Source organism: Cervus elaphus, chromosome 18 (genome assembly GCF_910594005.1).
Source record: "Cervus elaphus chromosome 18, mCerEla1.1, whole genome shotgun sequence".
In the NCBI taxonomy this organism is placed as follows: domain Eukaryota; kingdom Metazoa; phylum Chordata; class Mammalia; order Artiodactyla; family Cervidae; genus Cervus; species Cervus elaphus.
The window spans coordinates 98,454,124-98,477,074 of record NC_057832.1 but is presented as its reverse complement, the minus strand read 5'-3'; the positions used below and the strand labels follow the sequence as shown (position 1 = coordinate 98,477,074).

At 46.8% G+C, this 22,951-nt stretch overlaps 1 protein-coding gene across 1 annotated transcript in view; it reads right to left on the bottom strand.

The window, feature by feature from the left end:
• SND1 (staphylococcal nuclease and tudor domain containing 1) overlaps positions 1-22,951 on the bottom strand; it is a 411,141-nt gene that overhangs the window by 87,460 nt on the left and 300,730 nt on the right. The window contains exon 16 of the mRNA XM_043873509.1: positions 11,155-11,264. Coding sequence (XP_043729444.1) covers positions 11,155-11,264 — 110 coding nt within the window. The remainder of the gene's footprint in view (positions 1-11,154; positions 11,265-22,951) is intronic.

Genomic DNA, 22,951 nt, shown 5'->3' with positions numbered 1-22,951 from the left:
CGCTTGGCAGGAGTCCCCAGGGACAGTGACTCAGGCTGTGATTGTATAATTCCGAAATCAACGACAACACAGTTCGCCAGTCTCCCCACCTTCCTCCCACAAATACCTGAAGGCCCACAACGTAGAGCGAAACAGAATGCAAGTTACAAAGCTGCTGATGTGTTTAGAGTAGAAGTGCTGAGATTAGGAGGAGGAGGTGGTTAAGTGCACCCTGGGCGTTTACAAACGGCCACGTCTGCAGCCCTGTAAGCCGATGAAGGATGAGCCCTGGCCAACTCTTCCGGGCAGACAAGAGAGACCGCTGGCCCCACCCGCAGGAGCTGTAAGAGGGCATGAAGATAAGAAACAACTATTTAGCAAACACCAGTATCCTTCTACAAGGCATCTTCCAACTCCGAAAGTGACCCTATTCTAAAATTACCAAGTGGCAACTGGCCAGGCCAAAAATCCATATCCAATCAGTGGTAATGGACTATGTGTTGCATCTCCTCATGTAAGGTTGCAGTACTGCCATAAAAACCCTGGGTCAGTAGTTTTAGATTGATTTAACTGGAGCAGCAACGGCCGCCCAGCGCTGCAAGCACTGGAGAGGTTCTGAAGTGCAGTGGCCTATGGAAGGCTCTGGCAGGGAAGGACGGACCTGCTGGTCTTATTTGCATGATCTTCCACCTCTAGGTATACGTTCAGTGCCAAGATCCTTTTCTGGTGATCGTTACAAGGAAATCCACTGCATCAAGAGAAGGGAGAGGGAGAAGGGGAAGGCATTAGGCTAACCTGGAATGAAAAATGACAGTTTCACTGTGCAGCTTCACATTCACTTCTCATTCCTGGTTCAATGGACAGCTTTTGTTCTTGGTGCACTTAATGTCCCAAAGGACTTGTCGTGGGTCCTTTTCTTGTCCCTTTCAATCCTGGATAACGCCTGGATCTTTCTTCACAGCTCCTGCCTGGCACTCCACCCTCCTCTAGCCTTCCAACTTTACCCAGATCAAAGATAAACTCATGGCAGTCAGATGACTATGGTCATGGTAAGGTGGTGTGGAGACAAAAAAGACCATCGCTACATCAGAGCATAAGGAAGCATGGACAAGCCAGGCTCTAAATAAGTCATCCTGGTAGCCCTCATTTTCGAGTCCCAGTGACACTGGGAAATGAGTAAGGTCAGAATCCAGTGTAAACAGAGAAAGCATGGCAGATCACTCTCCAAATACCCCATGGCAGTCGGGGTGCATGGCACAGTTCCTCAAGCCACTCCTTCTTAGATGTCCATATGACATATGTGGAGTCCTAGCTTCCCCCACTGGTGACAGGTGGCTTATCTTTGGTCCACAGTCAAGTTGAGAAGAGGCTCTGTTTGCAGGTTTAGGACTTCTGAGCATTAGTGTTTCCACTGCACGCAACGCTGCCTGGAAGAAGTTGTTCTAATGTGCAGGAGGATGTGGGAGCAGTAGCAAAGAGACCCAGACTCTTCTCTTCTTTATAGAAAAAGAGACTGGCTGACCCCTGATTCTACTTAAATGCTCCCAACACACAGGCCTGTGTCCAGTCCATCCTGCCTGCCTTGGCTATGGCGGTTTGTCCTCAGTGAGGTTCCAATCCTAGATTTAGCTCAACTCGGTAAGAATTCTTGTGAGCAATATAAAAGATGTTGTGAGCTTTTGCTCACTGAGAATCTCCTATCTACCAGGGTACCAGTGCTGGGCACACTGCAAATATCCATTATATCCATGGTAACCCTACAGAGAGGTACCCTTGTTATAAGTAAGGGCTTAGGTTTAGTAGGATGGCTGCACTGCACAACCCCAGGAACACCGTTGGGGTTCCAGAATTCTATTGAATACTGAATTCTATTACTTGCTGAGATTGCCCAGGTTTTAGAGAGGCTAAGGATCATGTCCAAGGTCACACAATAAATGGTGAAGCTGAAATGAGCACTGAGGTCTGACTCTGCACATGTTACTAACAGTCTTTGTTAAGTGGTCAGGAAGGGAAAGATGTCCTTCAGTGTTCAAGAGATGGGTCTAAAGAATGAGCTTATCCTTGCTGAATATGTGAGACATGCTGTTCAGACCAGGTTAGGGGATCTCTGCTGTTAATTCTCAAGCTTGCTCATAATCTTATTTCATGCACCACCGCATTTCATAACAGACCATTGGTCACTTTCATTTTCAAAATCCATTTAAGTTCAGCTGACCAGAAACGGTCACGGGTGGAGCAGCAAGTGGGAAGTTCATCACTGAAGTCAGGTTTGGAACCCGTGGGATCTCGTCCAGTCCTTGGCAATAGACACAGGGAGTGGGCGTGCTAAAGGCAAGAAGAGGGTGGTGTTGAGGTTGGTTCATCCACCAGAGCGGTCAGGGCTATGCCCTGGGGGGAGTCGCATGAGAAATGCTAGAAAGTTAGTACTAATACTACCTGGAGATCAAATGCAACCCACATTTGCTGGAGAGGAAGAGAAGCTGCTTCCTCTCGAACATGCCGGCTTTGAAGGCTCACACTCAGGTCTACATGGGCGTGGGCCAAGGTGTCAGGGTCTGAGGTGAAGTTCTTCTGGAAACAGACGGGGCAAGTCTGCACGAGGCCATCTCTTGTGTGGAAAGTGAACACAATGTGCTAGTCAAGAGATATGAATGAAATAGAACTATTTCCCAAATGAGGCTTCCAGAAAGAAGTGGACAGACTTCATAAGAAGGGATTTCACCTGAAAAATGCTAATTCCAAGTCCCTTTTCTTTAGCCCTTTGTCATTAAGAATGTTACTCCCCCCCCACCCCATGCCACCTTTTTTTTTTTTTTTAAAAGAGAATTGTAACCAAAGCTTAGAAGTAGTGAACCCCCAGGATGATTGAAGAGGTAAGAGAAATCTAAATTAAAATAAATGTCACTCAGCTCACCCGGCACTTTTACCTCTGAGGAGTCCAGCAGTCTCTTACCTCCTGATAGCAATTCTCCATTTGTTCCAGGCCAGAGGCTATCCATAGTTCTACAGAAAGCAGACCAGGAGGCTGAACGTGCCTGGCAATAGCCGTCTTCCACAGGGATGGCTCATAAAGAACATCATTTTATGTCAGGCAGGCAGATAGTATCGAATACCATAGGTGGCAGGGGTTCTGCTTAGCAAGGCTGTTTGAAGGATTTTCACGACCTTACGTTTGTAGTGATAATCTGTTAGCGAACCAGTAAATGCATTCTCCAGTGGCAATCACTGCTCACTATAACTCACTTCCAAGCCTCAATTCAGATAAGGTTCAAAGTAAGGACTATGGACTATTGCAGCAGAAAGATGCAAGGGGAAGTCATGTTTGAGCCTTTCACATCTTTACTCTGGGACTGATGTGGGTTTGACTAAAGATGGAAAGGAAAAACCAGTGCCAGGGACTGCCCTAGCATTGTCAAGGCATCTACCTATGGAGGAAACAATTTGTTAGGTCTACACCTTTAATTTTCTTGTGCTGGAAGGAATATTAAGAAAAACCAAACTAAAGTGGCAGAAAAAACACAGAAGTTTATCAAGGAAGAGTTCACCATAGTAAGGACCTGTTACCCAGGGAAAGGAAGAGTCTCTCTGCTGAAAAGGATTTTCTCCCCTGAGACAGAATGGCATCCTTGAGACCTTCCCACAATATACATATATATATCCCACATAGAGGCTATAAGGAGGCCGCATCTCTTGCAGACCTTTTATTCTGCCCCCAAATCCCAACATCCAGCCCGGGATGCAAACACTAGTCTCTGGAGGGCAGTGAGGCCTATCAAACCTATACCAGTCGGGCTGTGTGACATAATTACAGGTAATAGGATCTTGGCCAAGCCAATGAAGAATTAGGCCCAGCAGCTATTTCAGAAGAATGGATGCAATTCTATGCTTGACTAGCTATGAAAGTTCCAGGCAGAAGAACAGGGAAACAGACAACAGCCAGCTGAGCCAGCAGCTTTGCTGAGAGGAATCCCACTGGAGCCAGCACACTGCTGGCTCCCATCAGCGCATGCTGCTGAGTTTGCTTGGGGAAGGCAACTGGTGACTGGCTCCCAAGGAGTTTAAAAGCCAACGGGGCGTTGGGGGTGGGTGTGGAGACCAGTAGCCAGGGGGAGGAGGGAGAAAAGGGCAATGTGACGTTCTTCATTATATTTAGCCTCACCTCTTTGATTTTTGATGCCATTTTCATTGAATGGGACTAGAACGGGAATTGAGGGCCCTCCTCCTAGAGCTTTTAGAGATAACTTGGCAAGAGTCAGGAGCCCATAAATGAAGGGGCTGTAAGTGGGCAGCCTGGTATTCACATGGTGCTTGTAGCCTATCCCTGAACAGAAATTTGAACTTCAAAATAAACCCTTCACCTCAGTTAGATCAACAAAAGCAGAGTATGGAAACCACCAGAGAGGGAAAGAGACAAGCAGCATCTATTAGGATCATGGGGAAGGACAAATGCTTTCTATTTGAACACTGGAATTAAAAACAAAACAAACAAAAAACCGCTCAAATACCATTATCTCATTACCCCATCTGTAAGACGGGGAGACCAAAGGAGGTCAGAGTCCCCTAGAAAGCACACAGTCAGGCCTGAGTAATGGACTTTTTCTATGAGAAGATCTTAAATTAGCAGCTGTATGTCCAACCTCAATACTCCAAAGACTTCCTTTCCACCCCACAAATGTTAAGCTTAGCTTTCCTGAAGAACCAGAACAGACAAGAACAGGCCTTCTTCCCAGTCTCTAGAACTAGGTCACAGGGAATCAATGAGTTGATTTCATGAACATTTATCAGTTGAGATTCTCTTACACATGAGGCAAGATACAAAGAACACAAAGGCAGAAAGCATGCTCCTTGTCCTTGAGGAGCTAACAATCTAGTGGGGAGGCCAACATAGACAGATCACTTCAACATCACTGGCCAGTACGTGACATATGTCTATATGGACACAGCACTCTGGGGACTGAAGGAAAGCCATCTGCCCAGCCTGAGAGATCCAGGAAGCGCTAAAGAGAGAGAAGAGGGTATATCTGGACGGAGAGATGGGAATAAGAGAGCAAGAGAAGGGGGTGATTGATACACTGGGTGGAGAGCTTAAGTTGACCTCACGGATGGGAGATATGGAATGAAATGTTACGTATGGGGAATTGTGAATTATAATGTCAGTTGTGATGAGGTGCAGATTATGAAACGAATAGTGGAGATACCTGAAGTTCAGAGGTTATCACAGATACATGTAAACCAAGGAGATTAACCTTCATCCCAGAGGCAATGGGGAGTTACATATTTATAAACGATGCATCTTTTGAGAAAGGTTAAAAACAGAAATATGGACATACATGATCAAACTAATATGAAGCAAGGCAGGTCAGTGAGAAATTATACAAAAATTAAGGCCCACTAAGGCCAAACAAAGGATGAAGCAGGAATCAAGTAGATAAGTGATGTAAGAACTATGACAAGAGGAGAGTCAGTAATTCGGGAAGGCATGGCTCCTCTGCAGTTGTGAGCCCCTAGAGTCAGACTCAGAGACTCTGACCACTCAACCAGTGTTGGACCTCCAGGTAGATCCTTTACAAATTTATTAGTTCCAGATATTTGAAGGCTGAGGAATATACAACATAGCTAAAAAGAATAACCACCTTACAATAGCAAAACTGGCAAATTCTGGGGAGAAAAAACACTCATTTGGGAATGCAGGCATTTGAATTTTGGTATTTGTCCTACAATAAGCTCTGTGAACAGAGGCAGTTCACTCTGCATCTCAGTTTCTAGAATTGTAAATCTGGGGATAATATTTTTCTTATAGGTTTGCTGTGAGAGTAAAACAAAGTATTATATAAGAAAGCACTTTTACATTAGAAAATGCTATACAAAATTGATCACTATTAAGACAGAAAATCTTTACTTGAGCCCCTATCAAAGAAAATAGCCTTAAATTAATTGGAAAAAAAAAAAAAAAGGGAAAGACCCCTGGTGGGTGATGAACTGTCGAGAATATGTGGGGGAGGTGAGAAAAAGACTCAACCCTTCAATCATCCTTTAATGCCTTGGGGGATAACAGAGGTGTTTAGGAAGCTGGCCTTGCTGTCTTTGCTCTTTCCTGGGCAGTGGTAAAGATAATCTAGAATAGGGTGTCTTTGTCTAAATAAGTGCAACATTGCCGGAAGGCTGGCTTGTTTTTCCAGCAGGTTATTCTTTCCAGCTCAGCGAGGGCTACCAAGGGGCAAGGCGCTGTGAGAGCTGGAGAGCAGTGGGTGTCCTCCACCCGGTGGACTCCCGTGGCTTGAACCACCCTCACTGCTCTGATCCAGACAAGTAATGTGCTACTGTTCCTCCTCACATTTGTCTCCTGGACAGGGAAGGGGCCTGCATGGACAGACGGGAAAGGAAGGACGAGAGGGCAGGTACCAAGAGCTCTGGGGGAAAGACAGGGCATGAGGGAAGACACTATTTTCATCAGCGGTGAACTGCTTAGACCGGTTTACCTTTTTCTGATCTGACGCAGTACATTTGGTGCTAAAACAAAGGAGAAGGAACCACTTTCCTTTTAATTAAGTATTCTTTCCCAGACAAACCCCTCTGTAAATAAGACACCAATATTCAATGCTGAGCCCACATTTTTCTAAAACATAAATACTTGCTCTTCAAACAGCAACAGTTGCTTGCGATGCTTCTGTGTATTTTTGTTTTTTGTTTTTTTTTTTTTTTTAAAAAGCAGGGGTAGTGGGAGGGAGGGAATCCAGGACTGAGCCCAGGCCACTGCAGAATGAGCTCCCCAGGGGGACAGTCTCCCTGTGGATGCCGGCAGGAAGAAGGGAAATAGGTCAGGGCAGCAGCCGGAGCTTTCGGCTCACTCTCCAGCATGAAGATGTCATTTTCCAGGCAGCAGCAAAGGGCAATTTCGGAGAGCTCAGGACAAAGGGGTCATTCAGAAAGGCCTTGGAAATGATGCCCCCATCCCCCCGGGAACTGCCTTCCTACAGCCGGGAACTGCGAAGAGGGTTCAACTGTGCTGCTGGTCTCTTTTAATAATACCTTCTGGTTCCCTCTCTAACAGTGCAGTGAGCGAGGGCTAGCTAGCTGGCCTTCTGACACAAAGGTGTGGAGAGATTCCCCAACGACTGTTGAACTCCCAGGAAGGGCTTCAGAAAGAAGAGGATGACCTGGGATCGCTGGATCAATGTTTTAGACAGCAATGCCAAGGCAGAAAAGAATCACTTACCCAGGACCACATGATAACTGGAGTGTGAAAAACTCGGAGTTTGCACTTTTAAGCTGGTTGGTTATCTAATGCTCTCTCTCACCACTACTTTTGGGAAGATGCTAGCAACGGGCACAATTCTCCATCTGGGAAATTACACCGGATCTTCCTGTCCTTGGCAATGTGGCAGGGAATTGCCTGAAAGAGGCAGCTGTATTTGGGGGGCGGGGGGTGCCTGGCAAAGGGGGTGTCACCACGCACATGCTGTCCAGTGGGACACAATGATCTCATGTTGTGTGATCCAGAAGTGGTCCAGCCTCAAAGGCAGGGGACATGAGAACAAATCCATTTTCAGGGCTATACCCAGCCATTTAAACCCAACCCAGCAAAACCTGTGTAGTACAGTCAGCAAACATTTTTGATAAAAAGACAGATAGTGAATATTCTAGGCTTTGTGGACCATATATCCTGTTGGAACCACTCAACCTTGCTGTTATAACATGCAAGGACCCATAGACAGTATGTAAAAAGGTTAGTGTGGCTGTGTTTCAATAAAGCTTTATTTACAAAACTGGCAGTGGGCCGGGCTTGCCCACCCTTGCTCTACACCAAATGAGCGAGGCTGGGAAGAAAAGCTGAAGTCCTTTGAGAGTTCCTGGGCCGCTGTGGCCTTCCAGGTTACAAAGAGAACCTGGTAACAATGTGGTGTCTAGCCTATAGTTAATACCCTGAAGCTGGCAGCACCACCAGGATACCCAGACCATTGACCTGAACAGTCCTGCCAGGGTCCCGACTCAGGGAAGGGAACAAGTGCCAAGAGGAGCCAATGGCTGAGGAGAAGGGCCATGAAGAAAGGTGGAAAAAAAGCAGAAAGGCAATGAGAAGTGGCAGGAAGACACTCAGGAAAAGAGCTGCGTGACGGCCAAAAATGCCAGGCACTCTCCTCACGTGTGTGACTGTAAAAACACACTTTGGCAAAGCAGGGAGCTCAGGTCTCAAGATAATGGGGGCTGGCTGAAATGAGAGGGGTCTTGCGTGTGACAGAGCAGGCTCCACAAGAGGATATGGGATGCAAAAGCTGCAAGTCTGTCTCCACCCGAAACTGGGAAAGAGACAGGCAGCACTTCCTGCCCCATTGACCCAAAGCTAAGACAGTGCACCTCATAAACAAGGAGACACTTTTCAGGGCCAGGTGCCCCACACTTGAGCTTTCTGTCTGCTCCCTACCCGGGTGTTTATTACACAGCCCCTCCGCTACTTCACATCCTTCTCAAGGCAGTCTCTGGATTCCTGAGTCCAGCTCGATGGCCATGCCTCCCTCTGTGGGGTCACACATGGGCCCCAGGAGGTGCTGTGAAATCAACGAAAGACCCGAGTGCTGCTCCTTTCCGAGATCAGATTTGTAGTGACTGGGGAAGGTAGGCAGGGGCTGGAGAACTCCTGGCCCAAAATAAGATAATAAAACATATATATATATATATATATACACACATACACACACATATATATATATATATAAAAAGAGGGGGATGTGGCAGGGTCAAGGACAATCACATCACCACACCTGTTTTACTGAGCTAAATGTGATTACCAAGGGAACAGGTACAAGGAAAGAAAACCCATTCAGCTGCGGCCATCACAGCAGCGTTTGGCCCCTGAAGAGTTGCTGGAACGAAGTCTTCAGTGGACACTGCCCTGAAGGTGAGAGTTACATGTGGTACGCATCTGTGGTCCCATGCTCAGCCACCCAGGCAACCACATGGCCCTTCTCCTAAGGGTGGGAAGGATCTCTACACTTGAGGACCAATCTGTCGGGCTTTTCTACATTCTTGTGGGGTAGAGGGAAGATGGCAAAGAGAAGCACTCCCCAGGACAACTCCTGAAATAAAAATGAGGATACTATACAGTCAAAAGTTAGTGAACAAGCCTATAACAAAACAAACCCCCCTCTTCATTCCTATGCCATTCAGAAAGGAGTTTTCATGTACTATGAAGGAAACTGCCCAGAATTGGCTATAACTGGTTCCTTTAGTCAGGATCCCAAGTTATCCTCCGTTTAGGCCATACTTGTCTTTCCTCTGGATAAAGACCTTTCAAACCCATCAGCCCAACAATCATCCAAGCAGCTAAGAAAATGTGGAAAGGCTTCATGTTTCTCTATCAAGAATCCCCAACTTACAGGTATGAAAGATTGGGACACTCCGACTAAGAAAGATCAATATCAACCATGGATAAGACTAAGGATCTGCAAACTCACTTATGTGCCAGGGGCACCAAAGAGGATGGGGAAGAAGCTTTAGCTTTTTCAACAATCAAATATCAGCAAGTACACAGACAAAGGTAAGATCATAATAACCATGAGACAGTAAAAGAGCTTTGGGCCACTCACTCCTTTCAGTGGTCAGTATTCTCTTTGACCCCCTTGTGCTTTTGGATATCACCAGTGGGCCAGAAACATGATCAAGAAGAAAAATGGCTGGGGAAACAAGGATTGAAAAAGAAAAGGGAAAGCAGCTTTAGAAGACGTGAAACAACAGGAAGAGGATACTGGTGAGAAATGAACAGAAATGTGACTAAGAGAGTAAGTGATGAGGATGTTACCAATAAATGTCTCAGGCAGCCCAGTGAGCGGATTTCCTCCCCCATCCAAAGCATAACCAACCAACCAACCTTTGTTCCTGCTCCCTATGTGAAGTCTTCAAGTCATGACCTTGAGTAGACTCACCTGCTTATTCCAACGTGAAACAGTTCTGCAATTCTTTATTCAAATGGGATATTGCAGGAGGGAAATTCTAAAATATCCGCCCCTTTAACTCAATTCCTATAGGGTCAAAAATGTCAACAGCTACTGACAACAGGAGTGTTTGGATTCTGGGAACACTTCTCTGGCATGTGGGGGGTGGGGTAGCTTTAATTGATAACAATTCAGCCTGCGCTGTGCAGTTGCAAAACAGCGGGGAAAGACACCTTGCATACCAACATAAGGACTGCTTCTTCACGAACAAATGCATCTGACCACACATGAAATAGAGGGCAATGTGATACTGATGAGACAATTAAGGAGGTTAAGCACCTCCCCCCCTTAATATATTCACTGACATTTCAAATCAAAATGAGAGATGTGAAAGCTTATAAACAGAAATTTGTAGCACTTAACATCCCAAAGAAGCCCACACTACTGCTCCCAGGAATCTACAAAGATCCATGAGCAAGATAACCTCTAAGATCCCCATAATCTTTTTCACTGTTATGAAATATGATATTGCATTAAAGCAGGAGGTATCCTGTGGATTTGATTGCTTAGGAAAAAAAAAAAAAAAAAGGAAAAAGGCAGATCTAAAACCCTAAGCCTGAGTCCAGCACACTCCCCACTGTTCCTTTTTTGTGCCCCCCTAGCAGAATGAGTGACAGGCATACTCCTGGAAAGAAGATGGATCTGTTGACTATGACTTGATAGAAATTAGCAGGTAGATGGGCACCATGGCAGCTGAGCAGCCTCACTCCTGCCTGCAAGAGCCAGCCCAACAGGCAGAAACAGAAATACAATTAAATTAAGTCAGAAAACCCACTACAGAAAATGCAATTACTCAAAGATACAAATAAATGTTCAAAGAAAATTGGCCCCTGACAGGGTTAGTCAAGCTTCTAAATCCAGCTGGAGGCAGGCAGCTCTAGGCTGATTCACCAAGGAGGAGACCGCAGAGCTGAAAGCTCACTGCCTCAGCATCCTGGCTGGGCAGGCCGGCGTTCACCCTGCATCCCAGGACACCCAGGGTGAGGAGCAATTGGCGGGTGGCTGGTCAATGAAGCAGGGCTCCAGGAACAGGATGTGGGCAGACACGGAGTGGATCATGGACATGGAAGGCGGAGCGCCAGAGAAAGGGGCAGACGGATCTCCGACACTGAAGGAAAACACCAGACTGAGTGAGCCCCGCTCCCTCCGCCCTCCTCATCCAAGAAGCAACTGGAAGATGTTCTACCTCTCGCTGCAGCACCAGCTCCTTGGTGAAAAGTGTTGCCTCCTCACTGAATGGCTCCCCTTCCTGCACCAAGCCTGGGAGGTTCCGGGCTCCTCTGGGGCATTCGATACCTGTGTCAGGAGAAAGGAAGAATTTGTGATAGCCAGATAGGTGCTAGATGATAATGCATGACATGAGGTAGGACTGAGAAGTGGCAGGAGGGGAGGTGTTTGGTTCACCTAAGGTAGGAAAAATGACCACTATCAGGGCAGCAACAGCGGAGAAGGGGATCTTGGTCACAGGGTCTGGGAATTATTAAGATCACCAGGGGAGTTCCAAGTAAGATATTCGGGAAACACCCCCCACTCCACCAAGATGTGGGATGAATCCTTGTCTTGGACTCCTCGCTCTGTAAGGGCCTATAGTCTCGCCGCTTCAACCATCACTTACACAAATGGCTCTCTCACCTAAATTACACTGATATCCCCAGCCATTCTGCCTCCTGAGAGCCGTTCTGGCTGATGCCTAGACATTTTCTCTTTACTATCTGACTTGCGCATCCAATTCAAAAGTGTTAACTTGGTGTCATTTTCCTCTTCAAATAAGCTTTCCCCTCTGTCCGCTGGCTATATTTGGGACAACAGTACCATCAGTATTTCATTCAGAATGGGAGACAGAAAAAAAACAGAATCTTGATGAAATATTAGGTATCTGAAGCCAGACAGACCTGGATTCACATCCTAGCTATCATTTATTAGATCTGTGACCATGGCCCAGTGACTGAGCCCACTCAAAGCCTCAGTTGTCCTATTTGTAAAACCTACTTCACATGGCTGTTGGCGGAATTAGGGGAGATTATTATGGCAAATATTTAGTACCATGCCTGACATATGGGAAGGTTCAATACATTTCAGCTCTTATTATTGTATCATTATTATCACAGACACATTTACCCATGCTCAAAATCTCAGTCATCTTTCATTCTACAAAGTAGCCTGCAAGATTCTTGAGGACAAAATCTCCCCTTTCACATGCCTGTGTACTCAAGGACAGCACTGTATACAATATGGGTGCTCACTAACCAAAGCAGACTGCGTTTTCTTTCTGTTTCAATCATTGATGTTGCAGATATTTATCATCGATGGTGGTCACCTGTGACAGGCCACGAACTACTGTCACATTTTGATGTCTGAATTAGATTTCCCCAAAATTCAAACTGCAGCTGTAATTACGAAGCCAAAAATGTGACCTAGGTTAGAGACCTAGGAAAGGAAAGTAATCATAATATGGGGAGGCGGGACACACTCAGTGCCCATATCTAAACCACTGCTGGCCTCTCCTGCTGCAATAAGGCAGTTCTGCTGGAAGGTGTGACCTCTTATTTATAAACAGCCTCAGGGACAGTGACAGATGATCCGGCTCGGGGAGGTGGCATAGGGCAGTCACCTGCTGGGAGCCTCTGGGAGAACAGGGGCCACCGCTGCTGGGACAGAAGGTACACCCCTTACGGATGAAGCCAGGTGGCTGCGCATGTTTCTGGCCGCAGCACAGACTCAAGGTCAAGGAGCTCAGAGGAAAGGTAATAGTTTATACCCCAGGTTTTCAGAAGTTCAAGAACAGAGCTTTCTCTCCAAGCCTCCAGGCCTCAGAAAAGGAACACACGACGTCAAACAGAACTCTGGACAGGGAGCATAGCACCAGGAGAGAAACCACAGCAGGGGAGTACCTGGAGCTGGTGCCAGGAGCCTTCCCCCACTCAGGCGGAGATGGGATGCGGAAGGCCCTACCCGAGTGCCACCTGGGCAGAAGGTCACCAGGGCTGCCCCCTCCCTCCCTGCACCTCAGTGCCAGGCTATGAAGGAGGAGTGGAACTGATTTTTTGAAAAAGACATCAATAAACTCATGGGACCAAAAAGCCTAAGATTCACTTTGAGAGAAGATGAGGGCTCCAGAAAAATGAAAGCCAGCCTATCCATGACTTTCACAATGTTATTAACCAAAAACCCTTTCCATTTTATATGTGTACACTAAGCAAAAATTGTAATTATCAGAGGAAAATAAACCATTCTATTCTGGCCACATAAGCATAGGTAAAACACTGTTGCTGAAACAAGAGTACCGCAAAAACAAGTGTTCAGTTTGTTTGTGACTCTTGGATGGGACGTGGCTGGGGTGCTGTGGGCGGGGCTGCGGTGTCACAGAGTCACTCTAGGTGACCAGATGTCCCCACTCTCTTCCTGTCCTTGCCTGGGTATTCTGAAATCTCAAGGGGGCAACACATCCTGCTATCCCTCTCTGAATCCTGGGAGATCACCAAGTGATTAACTGGAGAGGCAGGATGGCCCACTGAGCCTGGGGAGGCAAATAAGTCAAGCTGAAATGGATTCAGATTAGCTTCCTGGAGAGACTCTTGGGCCTGTGATGAGCACACCTTAACCACTGCATGTGGACTCAGAGGCAAAGGCGGGCCTAAGTTCTGCTACCCCTCCAGCTGCCAGGAGCTGGGCTCCAGCTCTTCAAGGGGACAAAGCTGAACGAGGCTGTCTCCCTGCCCTTCAAATGGGAAAAGTAAACACATCCCAGCACATCAATTCCTATCAGGCAGGCGGGTAAGAGAAAGGAAAGTTGCCTGAGAACAAGAATATCCTCACTGCTTTTATCATTCACTCCCTTCTCCTGGGCTGATTCGTCCCTCACTCTGACCTGCCTCTTCTGAAGTAACCCCTTCTGAGGCAAAGGTGTCTCAACGTCGCATCTCAGGTTTGGGTCAGGATAGCTTAGCTGATGCTAATTACTAGGACAGAGAGAGGTTCTATCCAGTGGGAGCAAGTACCAAACACTGAAACCCAGGTGGACCCAGGTATAAGTTCTAGCAGAATAAAGGTGGGGGAGGGAGTGAGTATTTACTGAGCATCCTTGACTATCTATGAATTGACATGTGTCCCCAAGTCACCAAGTAGCCAATCTGAACCCTAGATTGTCAGCCGCTGAAGCTACTGAGAAAAAGGCCAGTTCTGGAGTCAAGCACTGCTGTCGCCAGACGGTGTTGGACAAGGTAGGAGTGCAGGACTGGGGGACTCCACTTCGTGTCAGGCAGGTGACGGCAGCAACAGCTGGAGCTGACATGTATGGCAGACGTGCCCGCGGCACTGGGGTCCTCGAGAGCAGAGGCAGGGGGATCCCTAGATACAAGGGGGGCCCCAGGCAGGATCGCAAAACAGGGAGTGGGTGGGTGAGACGGAATCTATTACCAGACCCGGGCTCACAGCTGGGGCTAGGAAAGCAGGAAGGGCTTTTACAACATTGACTATCTGCATGTTAGAAACCTGATGAGCCAAGCTACTTCTGTAGACGGACTGAGTAGATGAGTGTTTTTCAAACTTTTATCATTTATTATGATTCCCTCCCCCCACTCACATATGGGGATGTACATATATACAACAGTTTCCACAAAAGAGTGGTCAATTGTGACTACATGTGATACTCTGTCTCCCTTCTCTATTTCATTAATGAAAACGAGATACAGTTACGACACTGAATTAACTGAAAACCTCGGGGTGAGGGGGAGGAGCTGCAAAGTCTAGGGCTTGAGGAAGACTGAGGTGTGAAGACAGAAGGCTGGGTGGCCTGACAGCCCTCTTTGAGAGGTCAAAGGCTACACCAAGTGCTTACATACCAGCTTTGGGACTTGGCTTTCGTGTCCCAAGGGATCAAGGACAGGACAAGAAATATGTGGCCCACTAACAGAGAGTAAGTCAAACAAGGTAACGTCGTAAGGTAGGAGAGACAAGACGTAGCTGCTGAAGGCAAGGGGAGGACACGTGCAGCCAGTGAGGGGAATCCTGCTACGCCCTCCCCTCCTGAGAGGCTGGCCAATAGGGAAGCCCGTCCACACTGTACCTCTGACTCAAATGCCCCTTGGTGCCAGGCTGGCGTCCCTGGTGTGCTGCTTTGTTACTGATGCAATGGACTTAGAGAAGGTTAAAGAAAACATATTACAGGAAAGAAGGCCGGGTTCTCTGACAGCGACCCGGAGGCTGCAGAGGCCAAGCTGGGCCGGCCCACATGCCACAAAGGTGAATGCCCCAGATGGTGAGAAGGAAGCGCGTGTCATCGGGTTCCGGAAGCTCTCGGTAGGCAGGCCAGGCAGAGCTGCAATTCTGGTTGGGGCTCAATCGCCACTATCTGCTCTTCCCCACTAAGGCCGCAGGGCCGCCCTGCCTGCTCACGAGGACACGGTTAATTCCGCTGAGCTTCCAATGCCACATGTGCAGGTCAGCCACCAAGCTGACCCCTGACACAGGCAAGCCTCGAATACTGAAAACATTGTTGTCATTTATTTTTCTTAAATCCCAAACATTCTTGAACATTTTCTTCCCTATAATGGGGAGGGCAGAATGGAGAAGAGAGAGACCCCCATGGGGCCCTCGCAGCTAACTTCTGCCAAGGGCAGACACAGGAGAGGCAGGCCAGACATGCCTGCTTCTGCTCCAGAGGCTCCCTGACCTCTTTAAAGCCTGACAGACAGACCTGCCTAAGGGAAAAGCCATTATCCCTCACACCTTCTCTATGCTGATAGGAAGGCCGACCAAGATTACTTAAAAACAGAACCAGAAGAGAATCTGCCTGATCCTGTACATTTGAGAAAGAGAAAATTCATCACAAGCCATCGGCACATCATTTCTGGTTTCTATTCTGCTGCTGATAGAGTATCACACATCTCCAAGACTCAAGGTCTCTGACTGTAAAATGAAGGAGCTCCAAAATTCTCTCCTGGCCAGGAAATCCTACTGTCTGCATCATGCCCTTCTGCGATTTCCCATGTCAGGTTCGACTCTGGGAGTACAGGGTGCCTCCTTTCAAATGTCAAATCCTGGGCTTATATACGAGCATTCTACTAAAAAGAAATTATACATTTAGAGACATTGACTAACTAGGTCAATTAACACAAACACTTCGGTCAGTCAGCTCTGGAGCAAGAAGTACAAATTGTTGTAAATGATACGATAATGGCTACATAAGATTCTGTTGATGGCCATGTGCGAGAGTCGTGCATTGCTTGAATATTTTACATTACATGTTGAATTTTATGATAATTAAGCCTCTGGGCTCAAAGCATCGTGCCTTTTTTCTTTATTGAAGTGACGGAAGTATCACAAATTCGCCTCGTCTAGAAGTGACAGCTTCCCAATGGCTTAGTCCAGCAAACAAGAGCCCGGCATTTGCAGCTGGAAACAGAACTCTAGTGGAAACAGTAACCAATTGGAAGGATTGGTCGATGGTGTTTATCACTCGTTTACTGTGTGTTTGTTACTGCATTGGACATCACGGAGGGAAGGATGGAGCCTTCTGCCTTTGGATACTTGCCGAGATCCCCTGGCAGACCTTTTCTCTCCCTATTTCACAAATATGCATCACTGCCTACTCTGGGTTAGGCACTGGGTTGGGAGGTGAAAACTCAATGATGAAAAAGACAGACTTTGTCCGAATGAAGCCTAATTAGCAGTATGACAATATCATCTTCCCCACCATTGTATGAAGTATGCTGTCGGTGACAGAATTTATCATCAGTCTGTAGGCTGCTGGGTGTTATGCAGTAACACGCCATATCTGGATTACGGCAGGCAGGTGCATCTCTGTCTAGGAGACTCTTGGGACGATGCACTGGACAAGTCAATCACGGGCTCGCCACTGGCCCGTCCCTTGCTAAGAGGCAGCCTCAGGCAGCTGTTTTCCCGCACATGCCCCTGGCTTCTGTCCTCTCCCCGGTCACAAGTTGGGGACGGATGCCAGAGCAGGAGGTGAGAAATGAGGGAGAGAGGGCAGAGTTGCTCCTGTACCTGATTCAAGGATAGTCAATTTATAGCAGATGGCAGAGGGGAAGCAAGCTCTGTCTAAAGAGAAGTGAAAGATACCAGGTGAGAAAGATTCTTTCTGGAAACTGGGCAGCGCGCAGAACATGAGGCCATCAGGAGGAGGAAGGAGGGGCGGGGACTGCTTCAACACTGGAGCACAAACACTGGAGCGGGGAGGTGCGACCCACCTCTGACCAAAGACTGCCCTCAGGGGTTCCAGAATCCGAAGATCTGGTCTTAGCTTGGCTCCTGTTTAAGAGTTTACTGGATGTTCCCATAAATCTCCTCTCTCCTCTCGCTGCTATCACAAGTAAGCCTATGTGAGAACTTGGTATTTCCAACCCAAATAAAACTAAGGTGAAATTGCTTCTTGGGGTAGGTACTGTGTCTTTTTGTTCAGTCGCTAAGATGTGTCTGACTCTGCGACCCCATGAACTGCAGCACGCCAGGCTTCCCTGTCCTTCACCATCTCCCTGAGTTTGCTCAAACTCATGTCCTTTGATGACGGTGATGCCATCCAACCATCTCATCCTCTGTCGTCCCCTTCACTTGCCTTCAGTCTTTCCCAGCATTAGCAGTGCTGGTCGGTGCTGCGCATATCCCCTGTCTATTTAAATTTCTTTTCCCAAGTGTGCCGATTCAAAGACCAGTGGGGCAAATGAGTGTAGCTGTGTTTTCTTTTTGTCCTTCAAGAGTCACCATGGGAAAATTGGATATGTGTAGTTTGGGACCCTGTCAGCGCCTCACTGGTATTTGCATAAGGTCTATTACCCTGACTGTTCATGAGCCATTTCCTTCTCTGTGTATGAACTTCTTTCTAGAAGTTCAGTTCAGTTCAGTCGCTCAGTCGTGTCCGACTCTTTGCGACCCCATGAACCACAGCATGCCAGGCCTCCCTGTCCATCACCAACTCCTGGAGTTCACCCAAACCCATGTCCATTGAGTCGGTGATGCCATCCAACCATCTCATCCTCTGTCATCCCCTTCTCCTCCTGCCCTCAATCTTCCCAGCATCAGGGTCTTTTCAAATGAGTCAGCTTTCTGCATCAGGTGGCCAAAGTATTGGAGTTTCAGCTTCAGCATCAGTCCTTCCAATGAATTGTCAGGATTGATTTCCTTTAGGATGGATGGGTTGGATCTCCTTGCAGTCCAAGGGACTCTAAAGAGTCTTCTCCAACACCACAGTTCAAAAGCATCAATTCTTCAGTGCTCAGCTTTCTTTATATTCCAACTCTGACATCCATACATGACCACTGGAAAAACCATAGCCTTAACTAGACGGACCTTTGTTGACAAAGTCATGTCTCTGCTTTTCAATATGTTGTCTAGGTTGGTCATAACTTTCCTTCCAAGGGGTAAGCGTCTTTTAATTTCATGACTACAATCACCATCTGCAGTGATTTTGGAGCCCAGAAAAATAAAGTCAGCCACTGTTTCACTAACATTTATTCAGTCTTGATTGAGGAATTACAGTGCTGCTCTGTGTGTTAGATGCTTAAAAAAATAAAATTGGACTAAGACACAATCTGCAGTCACCTAGAGCCAGACATCCTGGAGTGTGAAGTCAAGTGGGCCTTAGGAAACGTTATTACGAACAGAGCTAGTAGAAGTGATGGAATTCCAGTTGAGCTATTTCAGATCCTAAGAGATGATGCTGTGAAAGTGCTGCACCCAATATGTCAGCAAATTTGAAAAACTCAGCAGTGGCTACAGGACTGGAAAAGGTCAGTTTTCATTCCAATCCCAAAGAAAGACACACAATTGCACTTATTTCACATGCTAGCAAGGTAATGCTCAAAATCCTTTAAGTAATGCTTCAGTAGTAGGTGAACCGAGAACTTCCAGATGTAAAAGCTGGATTTAGAAAAGGCAGAGGAGCCAGCGATCAAATTGCCAACATACACTGGATCATAGTAAAAGCAAAGGAATTCCAGAAAAACTTCTGCTTTTTATGCTAAAGCCTTGACTGTTTGGATCACAGCAAACTGTGAAAAATACTGAAAGAGATAGGAATACCAGACCACCTTACCTGCCTCCTGAGAAACCTGTATGCAGGTCAAGAAGCAACAGTTAGAACTGGACATGGACAACAAACTGGTTACAGATTGGGAAAGAGTAAGTCAAGGCTGTATGTTGTCACCCTGCTTATTTAAGCTAAGCACCGAAGAATTGATGCTTTTGAACTATGGTACTGGAGAAGACTCTTGGGAGTCCCTTGGACTGCAAGGAGATTCAACATCCTAAAGGATGCCTGGCGTGCTGCAGTCCATGGGGTAGCAAAGAGTCGAACACAACTGAGCGACTGAACTGAACTGACCAGCAAGGTCAGTGAGACCTGAGGCTGGAGCACCGCAATCGTGTTTGGTTTCCAATGCAACAGAGGAGGAAAACAATGCCCACCCGTGACCCCCTGTTCAGTTCCAGGCAGTCATGTGGCCAGATGGAAGGGCAGAAAACTGAAGCGCACTTAGAGAGCAGTGGGAGATGACTCAGGGGCGGGGATGCCTGCCTTGAAAGGAAAAAATAAAAGGTGCTAAATCCGTACAGCTCAGCTAAGCGGTGACTAAGAGGGTGACACGACAGCAATCTGCAAATATTTGAAAGGTGTAAACACAAAAAGGAGGGGAAATGCTCAGCCTGAAAACAGGGGGTGTAATTATTAGGGGAAAGAAAATCTGGATGAAATATCGGAAAAACTTAGTGTGGGGATGACTACGGGGTTATAAATAAGTTTCCTGAAAGGAAAAGGCAATTATTTGATCCTAAAGCTGAAAGGTGGCCATGAAGCCCATCCCTCTGCTTCTGGGAAAGCAGCCTGGACCAGGGGACTTTTATTTTCTACATTTACGGAGAGACTTCTTAAGTAAATCTAAGTCAAAATACTTCTGCTTTAAATACTGCTTCCTGAAATTTTAACCAATTTTGTTGGTCAAACCACAGAGGAGACAAAATGACTGTTCTGGTGGGGCTTTCAGAATAAAAACAGGCTTCACCTGCTAGCATGTGACACGTGCCTGGCCAGCAGATACAGTGGAACTAAGCAGAACCAGGGCACAGACAGCTGGGTGGAGCAGAGGACTGGATCATCTCACGTCCTGGAGCATCTTCATCCCGTCTCTAAGACCCGGGTGAGCACTCAGGGAAGTGCTGCAAGCTTCCCAGAGAGGACCACGGACGGACACTCTCCCTCCTTGCTATATAAACACAGTCCCCTGGAGTGAATGTCAAGGACAAGGCACAGAGAGAAAGCCAAAATAAGCTGCCTATCACACTGACTGCACTCCGGTACCTCTGCCTGAGTCCTTGCTGCTGCAGTTGGCCAATTCATAACTCCCTGCCTTGTGGCAAACAGTAAAGAACCTGCCGGCCAATGCAGGACCCCCTGGGTGGGGAAGAGTCCCCGGAGAAGGGGATGGCTAGCCACTCGAATATTCTGGCCTGGAGAATCCCATGGACAGAGGAGCCTGGTGGGCTAGTCCTGGGGTTGCAAAGAGTCAGACATGACTGAGTGACTAACAATCAATTAGTTCCATTTCTCTGCTTTCCCCTGCCATCCCTACCCCCAAGAATAACAACAACAAACAACCCATGTCACCCAGAGAGTAAGACAGTGAACTCCATATTTAGAGAATAAGACACAGCAGTCCAAGAAAAGTAACACTTTCTTATTTTTCTACTCTCTCCCTAAGCATCAAAAACAGAATCTAGAACTCTTAATTAAGCACAAAACACAGAGGCAGACAGGCCAGTTGCCTGATGGTAAGGAACGTAGTTATCATCTGAATCCGCATGCCAAGCCAAACCCTTGCACGTGGCTGGATTGCAGAAACAAAGACACGTCTCGGGCTTTTCCCAGTGGTCCAGTGGTCAAGACTCTGCCTGCCAAGGCAGGAGGTGATCTATGGTTGGGGAATTAGGAGCCCATGTGCCTCGTGGTGTGGCCAAATAAATAAATAAATAAATAAATAAATAAATAAATAAATAAATAAATAAATAGAACTGTTTAAAAAAAGAAGAAGAAGAAGAAGTGTAACACATCTCATGTACCAAATAGCTTGCTTATAGTCCTCTCTCATAAGATATAAAGCAGAAATCGTTTGGAGGCCCCAAGCTGCAAACGTCATCAGTGAGTCAGTTAACAATTGTGAACAGCAAACCATCCCACTTAGGACCAGCTGGTCATATGTTTTCACAGTCCCAAAATGGCCCAAGGAGCTAGGCAAACCACAGACCATTGGTTCTTAAGAGTTCGATAGCATACAAGGCCTCAATTTGTACTGAAAGGGTCAGAAAGGAACGAGGATTTTGCATTGTCTCAGATTCTTTATTCTCTCTCTTGTTCTCTAAACCGCTATTTTGTTACCTCAGGGGAGGTAGCATCTTCTGGGCCAATTTTGGAACATGCCACTGGTAAGGCTCTTTCAGTGATGAGAAGAAAGGGATAAAAGAAGAATGAAGGAATCCTAATTAAAGGGATCACACTCCTCAGGTAATTGAAGTCAGGGGAATCAGCACTGGGCAAGAGCTGAGACTGAAGCTGTTTTCAGTTCATAGTTCCAACTGTTTGGGGGAGACTTTTAGTAGGCTGCTTGATTTGGTCATGTTTGATGCATTCATTGAAGAGACCAGAAAGTGAAGTTAAGTGGCAAACAGGAGCAATGAGATCCAGTCTCCACAATGTGATGGGAGCTTTGGCTTCCCGTGAAGAAAGGGAGGGGTTGGGGCAGGCCCACCATAGGGAAGAACAAGTTTCTCTGGCACAAGAGTCACACACGATGTGAGCACTAGGAGAGGGTGAGTTTTGAGTCTCATCTCTATGGGTTGTCAGCCCATCACTGGTGGATCCCATTCTGCAGTTACCTGAGGGGACGGACATGCCACTCCTCTCTGGAGCCCCAGAAAGTAGACACTCAATAACTGTCTGCCAAACAAATACCAGAGAGTAAAAATAGACTCAGCAAACCTGTAATAACAACGACTTCTTCCGAGTTCCTGCAAACATACTATACTAGTTAATGCTTGGTGAGTTTACCACTAAATCTTGTAACTCTTACTTCTGGGACTTTAAGGAGAGAGAGTGTTAGGTGCTAAATCACTGACCGCTGTCTGAGAAGGAGACAAGGAAGGGATGGCTTAGAGACCTCACGCTGGATGGCTGGGCCAGGCAGGGTGCAGAACTGGTTTCACCAATTTGATTTATCATTGGCTTTAGACACCGAAGAATCATTCCCCAAAGGGAGAGGAGCTTTTTCAGATGGAGCTGGAGTGGCAGATAATAATGGGGCCAGCATCAGAATAACCTTTTATGATTTGTCCCATCGCAGAGCAAGAGATGGAAAACGATGATTGTTTTTTAAAGGGAGAAGAAACTCACTGACAAACGAGGCTGTTCCCGTCCCGTGACATGCCAAGTGCACGGCCGTAAACAAGCCAGCCAGGCTTTCTCTGGGGGTGTGTTTGCGAAGGGGAGGGTGGAGATGGCAGGCTGTCTGCTTCCTGACACACATGTTCATTTGGGGGTTTGCTGCAAGCAGCAGCTGCAATAATATCACCACCAACAAGGAGCAGAATGAAACCACCATGCCCTCTAAAAATGCTTTCCATTGGGTTTCACCTAATTATCCCTATCAACACAGCCACCTCACAACCTCATTACATAGAAAACAAAGCATCTGAGGTCAAGAGCTAGGCCCACAATGGTCTTTCCAGAGACCAGAGAGCCACATGACTCCAGCGCTTACGTAACACCGTGGCACCATGGAGACCGAACCTAACAAGCCCAAACCCGTGTCTGAGTGGTGAGGGGGAGTTGGTTTCTATGAGAACCTCAACGTTAGCTTTTTCTGACTTATTTTAAACATGTAACTTTATCTCTGAATCAAAACTTAGACTTCTAAAACATAAATGTCATTTTCGGTACCCCCAAATCCTCGTGTTGGTCTTTTAAATTTCTTGTTCGTGGA